Source organism: Hyla sarda, chromosome 2, assembly GCF_029499605.1.
Source record: "Hyla sarda isolate aHylSar1 chromosome 2, aHylSar1.hap1, whole genome shotgun sequence".
Classification (NCBI taxonomy): Eukaryota; Metazoa; Chordata; class Amphibia; order Anura; family Hylidae; genus Hyla; species Hyla sarda.
This window is the reverse complement of record NC_079190.1, coordinates 155,426,949-155,443,554: the sequence shown is the minus strand read 5'-3', so window position 1 is coordinate 155,443,554 and position 16,606 is coordinate 155,426,949. Positions and strand designations below refer to the sequence as shown.

Below are 16,606 nucleotides of genomic sequence, written 5' to 3'. Positions count from 1 at the left end.
TCCAGGCTGTCTCATTCTGCCACCATATGTTATCCTCCTGCTGATGCCAGCTCCAGGCTGTCTCATTCTGCCACCATATGTTCTCCTCATGCTGATGCCAGGTCCAAGCTGTCTCAAACTGCCACCATATGTTCTCCTCAAGCTGCTGCCACCTCCAGGCTGTGTCATTCAGCCACTATATTGTCTCCTCATGCTTCCGCCACCTCAAGGCTGTGTCATTGAGCCACTATATGTTCTCCTCATGCTGCCACAAACTCCAGGCTGTGTCATTCAGCCACTATATGCTGCTGCCAACTCCCTGTTGTGTCATTCTGCCACTATGTGATCTCCTCATGCTGCCGCCAACTCGAGGCTGTGTCATTCAGCAACTACATGTTCTGCTCATGCTGCTGCCACCTCAATGCTGTGTCATTCAGCTAATATATGGTCTCCTCACACTGCCGCCACCTCCATGCTGTGTAATTTAGCCACTATATGGTCTCCTCAAACTGATGCCACCTCCAGGCTCTGTCATTGTGCCACTCTGCGACAGTGATTCTAATGGTGACACCTCTGTTCTGCATGTCATACTGAATAACAGTATTATTTCACTAACCCAGCACAGACCTTAGGCAAAGTGTTCTACAGTGCTCTCTGAAGCCAGAAATAGACATTTTTAATAGTGATTAAATGTAAGAGGAATTCAAAAGACATGTATGCCAAATTTCTAGGGTTTAGAAGTATTGCACAAGTATTTCATTTTATTATCTCTTGCCTTAATTTTAAAATTGATAGGAAAGGTGAGCTGGGCCTATTTTAGAATTAAATCTGTTTTAGAATAAAAGAGAATAAAAGCTGTTAAATGAAACAAATCAACTGAAGCAGAACCAATATAGCCACAGTCCATAAAAATTAACTCTTACTGGGTAGCTGTTCTCAAAATCATTCAAAAATCCTTAAAATAATAAAAGTAAAAAAAAAAGTAAAAAAAAGTAAAAATGAATGATTCAGTGCAATAAAAAAAATATCTAATAAATCCCATTGAGATGCAATCTGTGACATATATGTATAGTGAGCCCCTTTAAACAGTTAATGATTAGTATGAGCCCCAACAAATTCTTAAGTACAGGTAAAAGCAATAGATGTTAAATACCAAAAAGTCTCTGGGAATGAAGACATTTATTAAAGGAACCAGGAGTGAGATTTCTGCTGGAGTAAAGAAATAACGACACCGGGATATAGGTAAGAAGAATGTACGTAGAAAATTGTCAGCATTTGGAGGGAAATGGTCCATTGTCCAGGCATGTATTAAAAAGAAGATAATTGACTATTTTCATAACTAAAAAAGTTTCTGTTGTTGTCCTGGAAATGTTTTGATTATCTCCATTGTCTCCCCAGTACTAAGACAATTGGTGTTAACAGTGCCATGAGTGACTGTTGAATGGCGGGTGCAGCAGAATATTCCAGCTCTCTCCTGTCTGGCTCAATGGGTAGAGCCTCTGTGGTGATGTAGTCATACTCCGTGGGACAGATGTCATCTGTGCAGCCACTGCCACTTCCTGAGCCGCTTGTTTCTTCACCTTTAGGGAAAAAAGGCAAATTTCTGTTTATATTCATCCATGTCTAATAGCAGCAAATAACACATACATGTTATAAAGGAGTTTTCAGGCTTTTTGCAGAATTTCTCAGGGGCAGAGAATAGGAGGACAAAAGCTTTTGTCATCCCTCTCCTCACTCCTGGTCCAGGATTTCGGGTGCTCCAGAGTCCCCAATAAAAGTGTCTGATGTTGTCCCTGAACACATTGCATGGGGGATTGAAGCCATTCCTTGGAATCACTGGTCGACAGCTTAGGCTAGTGATTGGCTACAGCGTCCCCCGCTGAGAGTAGAGGGATGTCATCTGTGCACTTCTGTCAGGAGCAGCAGTAGTGCTGGATGGGGAGTGAGCTCAGGGGGGAGTATCATTTTTCTATTTGCCCTTTTATTTCCTGTCAATAGGAAATTTTGTGAAAATCTCAGAAAACCACTTTAACCACTTAAGTTGTTGTTGGACACTTATATGGACATATTATCAATTCTGTTATATGGAAGTGTATTGTGGAATTTTACATGGAGTACTGTTCTTATATAGATTAGATGTAGATGGGAATGGGTTCACTTTCATGCTTGACAAAAGCTATTTCTGCCAGCCATTAGGTGTTGTGTTTTGTGGGGGTATTTCATGGATTTTGTTTTTTAAGACCTATGCCCAGGCAGGTGACAAATAGAAAAACAACATACACTTACCTCCTTTGCTCGCTCACTGCTGCACAGCACTACTAGAATTGGTGCAGTTATCTGCTCACCGAATCAGTTTCTGTAGTGGTGATTGGACAATTAAACATACTGAACCTGATCCCAGAAATGATATGCAGAGGAACTAGAAGCTCCACAAGAATGGCGGTAGTGGGGGAGCAAAGGAGGTAAGTATATGTTATTATTCTATTCAGGACTGTCTGAGCATATCAAATCTCTGGAATTCCCCCTTTAAGGAAGGATGAGGTCTTAGTGCCACACAGAAAATAAGACACATGTTTATGGTTAAACATTTTGTATCCTAGGACATAATAAAAAAAAAATATTAAAAAGGCAATTTTTATTGTCAAAGAGACAAAAGTATGGCAATCTTTGACACACCTAACAGAGGACTAGATGTGTTCACAAATAATTAAAACATCTAATGAATCTACTGGAGAGATTGTGTGTGCATTAGGTCTTTTAGCTAATATAAACTAATAGACAATAAACCAATAATAGAAGGTATGAAGGCACTTGTGTAGAACCAGAAATATCTTTTATAATACCGTCAAGTTACAAATACACAGCATGGCCGACGGGAGGTTTTACGCACACCTGCGCTTGATCATGACCTCGCAGCACAGGTGTGCGTGAAACGGCCCGTCGGCCATGCTGTGTATCTGGGACCTGACCATATAATAAAAGATATTGCTGGTTCTACACCAGTGCCTCCATAACTTCTATTATTGGATTAAGGGGTTAAAGGTGTCATAACTCCAAGGCTCTTATTTCGTCCCTCTTAGGCTAGGTTTCCACTTGTTTTTTTTCTGGCAGTTTTTGGAAAACTGCCACTGCAGTTTTTGAGCCAAATTCAGAAGTGGATCCATAAGGGAGGAGAAGTATAAGTCCTTCCTTTATGTGTCCTATTCCTTTTGAATACATTTCTGGCTTTGGCTCAAAAACTGCAGTGGCAGTTTCCAAAAACTAACAGAAAAAAAAGTGGAAACCTAGCCTTAAGAACAACTAGATAACACGGTGCCAAACTTTTTTTTTCTTTTGACTTGTTGGAAGGACTAACCACTCATTTTTTGCATAAGTCCTACTGTTCTTGAACTTACTTGTGTCTTGAAAATTGACATCATTTCCACTGAGAGCGTTCCTCAGCTTGTTTGTCATTGCTCGTAGTGCCATAATTTGCTGTCTTACAAATGTGTCCGGCCTTGTGATGTCTACATCCACCTCCGGATTATTGATCTGATTTATCAGGCCATCCGTCATGACTTCAGGCAGGTACCTGGAAAGTCAAACTGTAGTTAATTTTATAAAAGTCAATTTCTAAGGAAACACATTTTTTAGAAGACAGAATCCTGCCCTTCTTTTTCAAGGATTTCTTATGTTGGCAGTGATTCTGTCTTGGCGCACAGAGGTCAGCCCTGGTCTCTTAGATATATTTCTCTATTTTTTACTTTTGGACATTTCTCAATGCAGTAGTGAACAAGAGAAAAGTCTATGTGGGCATTACAATCATTTTACAGTAAGTGCACTTGCAAAAAGCGAAATAAAGAGATCTGATGCAATGTATTACTATAATTTGCGGCTGCCATTGAGAATTCAATGACTAGGTACATTTTTTTAGAAATCCATCTGCTTTGTCCTCTTCTGCTTTCATTTTCCCATCACACAGGATGTAAAGAACATTAATCTGTATGAGATCACTTATCACCGTGGAGTTCTCGGCTGCACTTCATGAGAGCGACACAGTTCAATATCATGAATAATTTGTCAGCATGAAAATTTGCTCTATTAAAACCATCTGATAGATTAAATGTTATAATAGCACTTGATGGAATGGATTTATTTGTTCAGGATGCGGTTTCATGATGCTTGTTTTATTTGTAGTGATAAACTATCCTTCCCCAAAATACAATCACTACTAATGTTAAAGAAGATCACGGTGAGTAAATCATCACAAGGGCTCTCTATACTATGCGCAGCTAGTTAAATCAGAGACAAATGAGCCGGCCGCAAAGCACTCTCCTATTGTTTTTCAAGCTTGATTTTTTTTTAAATCAGATTTTAGTCCCTTTTTTTTCTGTAACACTTCACTTTGCAGTCATTTCTAAACTTATAGACTGTCTCTATTGCATTGTAACAAAATCTGGTTCGATCAATTAATAATAACTTTCTTTCAACCTTATTAATTTATAAAAAAACAAACGTAAAAAAAAAAAACATTGATGCAGATAAAGAAAACAATCTACTGGAAATGTGTCTATTGTCAGACAGTGTAAAAATGGAACAGATTTATCCTAGTGAGAGAGAGCATCAAAAACTGGCAAATTCAGGGCAGTTTAAAGGGGTACTCCAGTGGAAATTTTTTTTTAAATCAACTGGTGCCAGAAAGTTGAACAGATTTGTAAATTACTTCTATTAAAAAATCTTAATCCTTTCAGTACTTATTAGCTACAGAATACTACAGAAGAAATTATTTTCTATTTGGAACACAGAGCTCTCTGCTGAATCACAAGCACAGTGCTCTCTACTGACATCTCTGTCCATTTTAAGAACTGTCCAGAGTAGGAGAAAATCCCCATAGCAAGCATATGCTGCTCTGGACCATTCCTAAAATGGACAGAGATGTCAGCAGAGAGCACTGTGCTCGTGATGTCAGCAAAGAGCTCTGTGTTCCAAAAAGAAAACCATTTCCTCTGTAGTATTCAGCAGCTATTAAGTCCTGATATTTTTTAATAGAAGTAATTTACAAATCTGTTTAACTTTCCGGCACCAAAAGATTAAAAAAATAAATGTTTTCCACCGGAGTACCCCTTTAAACTTAGACCAGACAGCATAAGAAGGTTCCCGATTTTCAAAGGGGTTGCCCTGTGAAAAATTACATATTTCCTCTCTACAGGATAGGGAATAAGTATGTTGAACTGTATCGCTGTTATGAAGTGCAGCCGGGAAGTCTTTGGCGATAAGTGATCTTATACAGATTAATGTCTGCCCTGTAGAACTCCCTTGCAATGTTCTAAATTTTGAAATGGGGCACTGGCTCATAGACATCATGTACTCTATTCATTTATATGGAAGCACCAGAGATGCCTAAGTTCTGTATTTTCGGCACTCCAATAGAAGTAAATGGAGTGTGCGCTGTCTACAGCCTGTGCTCTCTCTGAGAGCAGGGGCCCCATCCTGAAGATTGCAGGGGGATGGTCTCAGAAGCCCTGCAATTTGATGCTTATCCCCTTTCATGTGGATAGAGAATAAATTATTTTTCACTAGACAACCACTAGACAGCTGCAGTGCTGAAGGTTCCCTATGGCTGTATTAATTTTTGTACTTTTACACTAAAACTGTGCACCAAAAACTGGCACTTTCTTATTGCCAAATTTAAAGGGGTACTCCGGTGGAAACCTTTTTTTTATTTTTTTTTATTTTTTTTTAATCAACTGGTGCCAGAAAGATTTGTAAATTACTTCTATTAAAAAATCATAATCCTTCCAGTACTTATTAATTTCTGAATACTACAGTGAAAATTATTTTCTTTTTCGGAACACAGTGCTCTCTGCTGACATCATGACCACAGTACTCTCTGCTGACATTTTAGGAACTGTCCAAAGCAGCATATGTTTTCTATGGGGATTTTCTCCTACTTTGAACAGTTCTCAAAATGGACAGAGGTATCAGCAGAGAGCACTGTGGTCATGATGTCAGCAGAGAGTACTGTGTTCCAAAAGGAAAATAATTTCCTCTGTATTCAGCAGCTAATAAGTACTGGAAAGATTAAGATTTTTTAATATAAGTAATTTACAAATCTGTTTAACTTTCTGGCACCAGTTGATAAAAAAAAAAATGTTTTCTACCGGAGTACCCCTTTAAGGCATGCCTCCTTTTCTGCTAAGCCACACACCTGTATGGAACAAGAGACAAAAATGTGGCGTAAGTCATGGAAGCCAGTTTTTGGCACAAATTGCTCCAGTATTTGGGGCAGTTTCAATTATCTCCTCAATAGATTTCTTTGTTAACATACATACTAATTGCATCCCCACAGGAATATATATTCTATGGAAATACTGTAAACTTCTATTTAATTTATTAGTCACTACTATCACATTTCATTATTTTACCGAGCTTTGCTGTGACCATTCCAGCACCGTTCCTGATTGGATTCTCCTCCTGTCATTCTCTCTTCCTTACATATAGAATGGGGTAACGTGGACCACATTTTCTTTGAAATCTTAAGTCTGTCTTTGATTTCTGTTACCTGTGTAAAAATATAAATGTGACATAGTTCATTTGGAAGGTAAACATATGGTGGCAGTACATTGTTACTCTTTCTTGGTTAACAGGGTGCAAAAAATATGTCTGCCATTACTGCTCCCAAAATGAATGAAATTATTAAGTTGTTATCAAGTACAAGTTAAATGGAATCTTCTAGATAAGGCATCTCTCTAGGCTTCAGGGCAGCCAGGCTCTCACAGGCAGCTTGTCATCCTTCACACACTGCCTCTATTTATCTGGGTTGGTACCTCTTCACACTATCCCACACTTCATCTTTCATATATTAAAGGAAATCTGTCATCAGTGTCACCTGCACTAACCTGTCAGTACAGACAGGTTGTGCAAGGGACACTGATGACAACGATCCTATTCTTGTCCCGTTCCGTGCTGTGGTTCTCCGGCAATCCTCTTTGGTATCTTCAGCTCCAGGCTCAACTTGGAGCATGGGCGGAGCTTAATGATGTCACTGCTGCTGTTCTCTGCTGGGTCCCGCTGCTAGCAAACAGCAGCGGTGAAGTCACTAAGCTCCGCCCATGCTCCCAGTCGGGCTCGGAGCTGATGTTACCGAAGAGATGCATTGAGGGGGGCATGTTGGCCATCGTTTTGCGCTGTGGTTGACACTCCCCATTCAGTAGAAGAGCCCGGGCACCATACGGGAGATCGTGGGGGGGTCCCACCGGTCGGACCCCCATGATCTCACACTTATCCCCCATACTCAGAATAGGGGATATATATTTTTCAATCCTGGAGATTTCCTTTAAGCAATCCTCTCTGGTGTGTACCCCACACACTACACTTTACGCTCTGACTGTGCCAATATCATGCTGTTCTAAAACCAGTCACCTGCCTTGAACATTTTGAGCATGAAAGTACTGTATAATCTATTACTTTCATGGCAACACTTCTATTTTCTATATTTATTATAGAGTATTCTGCAGGGTGTTTAATATTATGAGTTTTTTGCATAGGGAAATGTGTTCTGGGGGATTTTGCTGGGCATCTACTGTGATGTAGCTAGTGATGCATGGCATAATTTAGTTATTATTTCAGTATCATTGTTATCGTTCAGTAATTATTATTGCATTATGCCATTTTGTAATTGCTTGAATATTCGGTCAGTAATTCTGCATTATTGTTCATCTTTGGGGCATTGTGTCATTTGGTAATTATTGGAATCTACAGTTTTTATTGATTTATCTTTCGGCTGCTGCTCTGGGACATAATCATTTTACATTGAGTGCAGTAATGTTTTGTTGTGGACTAAGTGTTTCAAGCTATTCATTGTAACATTATCAATGATGTATTGCACTATTGAAAGTGTGTGATTACTCCATCATTGCCTTAGCATAATTTTATGTGATTTGTAAGGCTGGGTTTACAATGCATTCATGCAGAATGTTGAAGGTATATGTAAGAATACCAAGAAAAAGGTATGTTGCCCATTGGATACAATGAAGTGGACTAAAGATATAGGAGCACTAACATATTGAAATGGTGCCAACAGAACCAGACTAGCGAAACATACATTGGCAATATTTCACTACCATAGTATTCTATCTTACTATCTTAATGTTTGTTTAACTGCAAGTGCTGAAGATAGAACAATAATATGAGACAATAACTGGTTAGTATGTTTCATGTAATCCTTAAAGTGTACCTGTCATTGTATATTGTATCTCTGCAGCTACCGCCTGTGTGTCTCTGTAACGAGTCCAAATGCAGGAAGTGTAAATGGGCAAGCAGGGTTCTGTGCAGTGGGAACAAGCAGGGCTCTGTGCAGTGAGGACAAGCAGGGCTCTGTGCAGTGAGGACAAGCAGGGCTCTGTGCAGTGAGGACAAACAGGGCTCTGTGCAGTGAGGACAAGCAGGGCTCTGTGCAGTGAGGAAAAGCAGGCCTCTGTACACTGAGGACAAGCAGGGCACCTTACACTGAGGACAAGCAGGGTTCTGTGCACTGAGGACAAGCAGGGCTCTGTGCACTGAGGACAAGCAGGGTTCTGTACACTGAGGATAAGCAAGGCTCTGTACACTGAGGATAAGCAAGGCTCTGTACACTGAGTACAAGCAGGGCTCTGTGCACTGAGGACAAACAGGGCTATGTACACTGAGGACAAGCAGGGCTCTGTACACCGAGGACAAGCAAGGTTCTGTGCACTGAGAACAAGCAGGGTTCTGTACACTGAGGACAAGCAGGGCTCCGTTTACTGAGGACAAGCAGGGCTCTGTGCACTGAGGACTAGCAGGGCTCTGTGCACTGAGGACTAGCAGGGCTCTGTGTACTGAGGACAAGCAGGGCTCTGTGCACTGAGGACAAGCAGGGCTCTGTGCACTGAGGACAAGCAGGGCTCTGTACACTGAGGACAAGCAGGGCTCTGTACACTGAGGACAAGTATGGCTCTGTGCACTGAGGACAAGCAGGGCTCTTTGCACTGAGGACAAGCAGGGCTCTGTGTACTGAGGACAAGCAGGGATCTGTGCAGTGAGGACAAGCAGGGCTTTGTACACAGAGGACAAGCAGGGCTCTGTACACTGAGGACAAGCAGAGCTCTGTGCAGTGAGGGCAATTCTGTACAGTGAGGACAAGCAGGGTTGTGTGCAGTGAACACAAGCAGGGCTCTGTGCAGTGAGAACAAGCAGGGCTCTGTACACTGAGGACAAGCAGGGCTCTGTACACTGAGGAAAAGCAGGGCTCTGTGCACTGAGGACAAGAAGGGCTCTGTACACTGAAGACAAACAGGGCTCTGTACACTGAGGACAAGCAGGGCTTTGTACACTGAGGACAAGCAGGGCTCTGTACACAGAGAACAAGCATGGCTCTGTACACTGAGGACAAGCAGGGCTCTGTACACTGAGGGCAAGTAGGGCTCTGTGCACTGAGGACAAGCAGGGCTCTGTACACTGAAGACAAGCAGGGCTCTGTACACTGAAGACAAGCAGGGCTCTGTGCACTGAGGACAAGCAGGGCTCTGTACACCGAGGACAAGCAGGGCTCTGTACACTGAGGACAAGCAGAGCTCTGTACACTGAAGACAAGCAGGGCTCTGTACACTGAGGACAAGCAGGGCTGTGTGCATTGAGGATTAGCAGGGCTCTGTGCGGTGAGGCACACTGATGTGCTCCCAGCTCACACAGCAGGATGGTCGCAAATTGGGAATCTGCAAAGAGCCCTGCTTGTCCTACCCTCACGTCCTGTATTTTGTCTCCTCAAAGAGACACACACATGCAATAGCTGAAGGGACAGCATTTCTTTCACCCAACAATATACACGTTTTTTAACCAATGTATATTACAAATATACACATATTGTTATTATCTACATTATATAAAAAGTTTTTGTTAACGACAGGTACACTTTAAAGAATATATGTTAAAGTGCAAGTGCCAAAATACCATAACAAACGAGATAACAAGTGAAAATGCATTACCAAAGTATAAAATGCTACACTAGAGGCCCAACAGACTTCTTGAGGGATCACTATACTTGCAGCACCAGGGTACTGCAATGGGACAACTTGTTCCCCCTCATGTGTAAATCTGTTCATGGGGCTGTCTCAGTGGACCATGGGAGTTTTTTGAGCATGGTACATTGATGACATGTTCATGATCTGGCTGGACAACTTTGTACAATCTTATTATTTTATCAGTTTTTTCAATAAAAACTTACGCATAACATGATGATTAGGTGTTATTTTATTAGTTTTATAAGACACTTATACAGGACACTGATGGCTGGATTCAGACTGACATTTTTCAGAAGAAAACTATTGTTAATGCCTATTCACATACCACATCGTCATATCCTGTTTCCCCCTTACATGTCATTATCACAGAACAATACCAGGGGATCGAATGGATTTGCTTCTCACTCATTTGTCTTTAGCAGTGAGATTTCCCAGTGCAAAAAACTCTTAGGGCACAATTTGTTCTTATAACACAAAGAGACAAGGTCAATTGTCGTAAAAATATTCTTTTAGCATGTTCTACATACAAATTGCCAAGTGAATGTATGGGTAATAAAATCACTGATCATACACATGCCCTGTTAACAACAAAGACATATATATTATGCTAATAAGCTCTTAAAGTCACTCATAATGTATACAATAGTGCTCATGTTTTTCTCTAGGTACAGTAGTGACCCATGAGACGTATGCACCTCCAAAAACAAGGACTCAGGACGTTTGAGTACGTCCTGTCAAATCCCGGCCCCCTGCCGCTAGCTCGAGGGGAGCCGATGCCCGATGCCTGCTGAAATCGTTCAGCAGGCATTGGGGCATATCGCCCAGGGGGTCATTATGCCCCCCCCATGTCGGCGATGGCCGCAGATTGCTGGACAATTCAGTCCAGCGATCTGCGGCAGATTCCGGGTCAATCGGGTCTCCAGTGACCCAGTGACCCGGAATTACTGGCTGTTCGGGGCCGTCTCCCAAGGCCCCGAACAGCCAGAGCCTGCAGGAGTGAGGTGGCACTGGTGCCACCTCACGATCGCCCTGATTCGTCGGCCGGTTTCCCGGCCGACCAATCAGGGCGCCTGCTGCGGGTGTCACTGCCGCAACCCGCTCCGCCCCTCTTCCGGAGGACGTGAGCGGGTGCGGGACGTGCACCCCAGGTGCTGGGGACCCCGATCCCGGCGTCAATGTTGGGATCGGGGCCCCAGGAGCGACGGCCGCTGCGGCGACGACGAGGGACTGATGTGATGCGGCTGGATCGTTGGAGGTGAGTGACAGCCTCCTGCTTTTGCTTAGCAACAGCTCCCAGCATGCATAAAGGGCATGCTGGGAGCTGTAGTTATGCAACAGCAGGAGGCAGACCACCACAACTCCCAGCATGCCCTTATGGGCATGCTGGGACTTGTAGTTTTGCAACAGCTGGAGGCACATTTTTCCTATGAAAAAGTGTACCTTCAGCTGTTGTGTAACTACAACTCCCAGCTTGCACAAACAGCTAAAGTGCATGCTGGGAGTTGTAGTAGTGCATCTGCTGGTTGCATAACTACAACTCCCAGCATGCCCGTTGGCTGTCGGTGACTGCTGGGAGTTGTAGTTTTGCAACAGCTGAAGGCACACTGAGTTATGTAGCAAACCAGTGTGTCTCCAGCTGTTGCATAACTACAGTCCCCAGCATCCCCAGCCAAAGTAGTATGCCTCCAGCTGTTGCATAACTACAACTCCCAGCATGTACGGTCTATCAATGCATGCTGGGGGTTGTAGCTTTTGCAACAGCTGAAGGCACACTGGTTGCAAAACACTGAGTTTGTTACCAAACTCGGTGTTTCACAACCAGTGTGCCTCCAGCTGTTGCAAAACTACAACTCCCAGGATGCACTGATAGACCGTACATGCTGGGAGTTGTAGTTTTGCAACAGCTGGATGTTTCCCCCCCCCAATGTGAACGTACAGGGTACACTCACATGGGCGAAGTATCCGGCTGCAAGTTTGAGCTGCGGCAAATTTTCTGCCGCAGGTCAAACTGCCAGCAAGAAACTACTGTGAACCCCCCGCCCATGCGACTGTACCCTAAAAACACTACACTACACTACACTAACACACAATAAAAAGTAAAAAACACTACGTATACACATACCCCTATACAACCCCCCTCCCCTCCCCAATAAAAATGAAAAACGTCTGGTACGCCACTGTTTCCAAAACGGAGCCTCCAGCGGTTGCAAAACTACAACTCCCAGCATGCACTGATAGACCATACATGCTGGGAGTTGTAGTTTTGCAACAGCTGGATGTTCCCCCCCCCCAATGTGAACGTACAGGGTACACTCACATGGGCGGAGGATTACAGTAAGTATTCGGCTGCAAGTTTGAGCTGTGGCAAATTTTCTGCCGCAGCTCAAACTGCCAGCGAGAAACTACTGTGAACTCCCGCCCGTGCGACTGTACCCTAAAAACACTACACTACACTAACACACAATAAAATAAAAAGTAAAAAACACTACATATACAAATACCCCTACACAGCCCCCCTCCCCAATAAAAATGAAAAACATCTGGTACGCCACTTTTTCCAAAACGGAGCCTCCAGCTGTTGCAAAACAACTACTCCCAGTATTGCCAGATAGCCACGGACTGTCTAAGCATGCTGGGAGTTTTACAACAGCTGGAGGCACCCTGTTTGGGAATCACTGGCGTAGAATACCCCTATGTCCACCCCTATGCAAGTCCCTAATTTAGGCCTCAAATGTGCATGGCGCTCTCACTTTGGAGCCCTGTCGTATTTCAAGGCAACAATTTAGGGCCACATATGGGGTATCGCCGTACTCGGGAGAAATTGTGTTACAAATTTTGGGGGGTAATTTTTTTTTTACATATGCAAAAGTCGTGAAACACCTGTGGGGTATTAAGGTTCACTTAACCCCTTGTTACGTTCCCCGAGGGGTCTAGTTTCCAAAATGGTATGCTATGTGGGTTTTTACTTGCTATCCTGGCACCATAGGAGCTTCCTAAATGCGGCATGCCCCCAGAGCAAAATTTCCTTCAAAAAAGCCAAATGTGACTCCTTCTCTTCTGAGACCTGTAGTGCGCCAGCAGAGCACTTTTCACCCCCATATGGGGTGTTTTCTGAATCGGGAGAAATTGGGCTTCAAATTTTGGGGGGTATTTTCTGCTATTACCCTTTTTAAAAATGTAAAACTTTTGGGAAACCAAGCATTTTAGGGAAATTTTTTTTTTTTTTTTTACATATGCAAAAGTCGTGAATCACCTGTAGGGTATTAAGGTTCACTTTACCCCTTGTTATCGCAACAAAGAAGCAGAGAAATAACTGGCAACTCACCGCGGCCAGCTGAGTAAATCTTCTTTTATTTCATACTCACAAAAGTATCATATGGGAAGAGGGTAGTGGGGGGACACAGGATGGCGACCAAGCTCCGTTTCGCATGATGATCGTGCTTCCTCCGGCCAGAGGAAGCACGATCATCGTGCGAAACGGAGCTTGGTTGCCATCCTGTGTCCCCCCACTACCCTCTTCCCATATGATACTTTTGTGAGTATGAAATAAAAGAAGATTTACTCAGCTGGCCGCGTTGAGTTGCCAATTATTTCTCTGCTTCTTTGTTGCGATTCCATGCACTATTGCTAGTCAGAGCACCACCTCCAGCAATCCCAGTCCCAGTCTGCCGTGTCATCACCGTTCTGCACCTAAAGGGAAAGTAGTGCCGTGCTGTCTATCTATGAACTGTGTTTACCCCTTGTTATGTTCCCCGAGGGGTCTAGTTTCCAAAATGGTATGCCATGTGGGGTTTTTTGCTGTTCTGGCACCACAGGGGCTTCCTAAATGTGTCATGCCCCCCGAAAACCATTTGTCGCTCCTTCCCTTCTGAGCCCTCTACTGCGCCCGCCGAACAATTAACATAGACATATGAGGTATATCCTTACTCGAGAGAAATTGGGTTTCAAATACAAGTAAAAATTCTCTCCTTTTTACCCCTTGCAAAAATTCAAAAATTGGGTCTACAAAAACATGCCAGTGTAAAAAATGAAGATTGTGAATTTTCTCCTTCACTTTGCTGCTATTCCTGTGAAACACCTAAAGGGTTAAAACGCTGACTGAATGTCATTTTGAATACTTTGAGGGGTGCAGTTTTTATAATGGGGTCTTTTAGGGGGTATTTCTAACATGAAGACCCTTCAAATCCACTTCAAATCTGAACTGGTCCCTCAAAAAAAGCGAGTTTCAAAATTTTGTGAAAAATTGGAAAATTGCTGCTGAACTTTGAAGCCCTCTGGTGTCTTCCAAAAGTAAAAACACGTCAATTTTATGATGCAAACATAAAGTAGACATATTGGAAATGTGAATAAAAAAAAAATATTTGGAATATCCATTTTTTTACAAGCAGAGAGCTTCAAAGTTAGAAAAATGCAAAATTTTAAAATTTTTCATAAAATTTTGGGATTTTTCACCAAGAAAGGATGCAAGTTACCACAAAATTTTACTACTATGTTAAAGTAGAATATGTCACGAAAAAACTATCTCGGAATCAGATTGATAACTCAAAGCATTCCAGAGTTATTAATGTTTAAAGTGACAGTGGTCAGATGTGCAAAAAATGGTCCTTAAGGTGAAAAAGGGCTCAGTCCTTAAGGGGCTAAAGGCTGCTGTTTTCTAAGGTAATGGACAGTTAACTTAGAAATTTACTAAGGTAATGGACAGTTGAATGGCTTCTAGTTTCTGAGTGCTGTTTCCTATATATTTAAAGATGGCAGACTGGTCTGTGCTCAAAATTTAGGCAGGTACAGTGGGTATCAAAAGTTTGGGTACCCCAGGTAAAAATTTGTATTAATGTGCATAAAGAAGCCAAGGAAAGATGGAAAAATCTCCAAAAGGCATCAAATTACAGATTAAACATTCTTATAATGTGTCAACAAAAGTTAGATTTTATTTCCATCATTTACACTTTCAAAATAACAAAAAAAAAAAAATGGTGTCTGCAAAAGTTTGGGCACCCTGCAGAGTTAATATCTTGTACTGCCCCTTTGGCAAGTATCACAGCTTGTAAACACTTTGTAGCCAGCCAATTCTTGTTTGAGGTATCTTTGGCCATTCTTCCTTACAAAAGTCTTCCAGTTCTTTGAAATTCTGGGCTGTCTGTCACGCACTGCTCTTTTAAGGTCTATCCATAGATTTTCAATTATGTTGAGGTCAGGAGATTGTGAAGGCCATGGCAAAACCTTCAGTTTACACCTCTTGATGTAATCCCCTGTGGATTTTGGGAAGCTTTTACACAGATGCCATCAAGTTAGCATCCAAAATTTGCTGAAATTTTATTGAATCCATTTTTCCTTCTACTTGTGAGATGTTCCCTGTACCACTGACTGCAATACAACCCCAAAGCATCATTGATCCACCTCTATGCTTAACAGTTGGACAGAGGTTCTTTTCCTTAAATTCTGTTCCCCTTCTTCTCCAAAGTACCTTTGCTCATTCCGGCCAAAAAGTTTAATTTTAACCTCATCTGTCCACAGAAGTTTCCAAAATGCATCAGGCTTGTCTATATGTTCATTTGCAAAGTTCAAACGCTGATTTTTGTGGTGAGGACGTAGAAGAGGTTTTCTTCTGATTATTCTTCCATGAAGACCATATTTGTACAAGTATCTCTTTATAGTGGAATAGTGTATTCAAATGTGCAGTCAAATGTGGGTTTTGAATTGTTTTCCTCACAATCCTGCGAGCTGTTCTGTCTGATATTTTTCTTGGTCTTCCAGATCTTGCTTTAACTTCCACAGTTCCTGATGACTGCCATTTCTTAATTACATTCCGAACAGAGGATATTGACATCTGAAAACGTTTTGCTATCTTCTTATAGACTTCTCCAGCTTTGTGAGCGTCAACTATTTTCAGTTTCAGATTTCTAGACAACTGCTTAGAAGAACCCGTGGTGCTGATTGTTGGGGCAAGGTCAGATGAGCCTGGGCATTTAAAACCTTTGAGATTGACATCACCTGGTTTTCCCAGATGATGATTGAGAACAATCCATGACACTGGCAGGTCTCAGCTTTGCAAAGGGAGCAGTGCATGCTATAAATTCTGCAGGGTGCCCAAACTTTTGCAGACACCATTTTTTTGTTTTCTGTTATTTTGAAAGTGTAAATGATGGAAATAAAATCTAACTTTTGTTGACATATTATAAGAATGTCTAATCTGTAATGTTATGCCTTTTGGAGTTTTTCCATCTTTCCTTGGCTTCTTTATGCACATTATTACAAATTTTACCTGGGGTGCCCAAACTTTTGATCCCCACTGTATAGTGTGAGGTCACTACAGTACATTAGCTCTCGCACTTGGCCTAGTGATGAGTAAATGATGGTGGCATTGCTGCCCACCTTGAGCTGTCGGAGAAGGGGGATCAGGTTCTTGTATAAGATTGCTCTTATGAGGGAGGGTGTTCTGTAGATATAAGAATGACCAAAGATACAGAGTGAAGTAGAGATTTTTTTTTTAATCTTATCGTGAGGGTGTGGTAGAAATAACAAATAATTACGCAGGTCCCCTGAAGCTCTTGTTGCAGCTACTTCCAAAACATTGGCTGGTTATCACTTGTTGAGATGAGACATCAGAG

At 42.2% G+C, this 16,606-nt stretch overlaps 1 protein-coding gene across 1 annotated transcript in view; it reads right to left on the bottom strand.

The window, feature by feature from the left end:
- Positions 1-646: 646 nt before the first annotated feature.
- GPC6 (glypican 6) overlaps positions 647-16,606 on the bottom strand; it is a 795,255-nt gene continuing 779,295 nt past the window's right edge. Inside the window, exons 8-10 of the mRNA XM_056555584.1 lie at positions 6,384-6,520; positions 3,375-3,550; positions 647-1,559 (exon numbers count right to left, since the gene is read on the bottom strand). Coding sequence (XP_056411559.1) covers positions 1,357-1,559; positions 3,375-3,550; positions 6,384-6,520 — 516 coding nt within the window. The 3' untranslated portion in view covers positions 647-1,356. The remainder of the gene's footprint in view (positions 1,560-3,374; positions 3,551-6,383; positions 6,521-16,606) is intronic.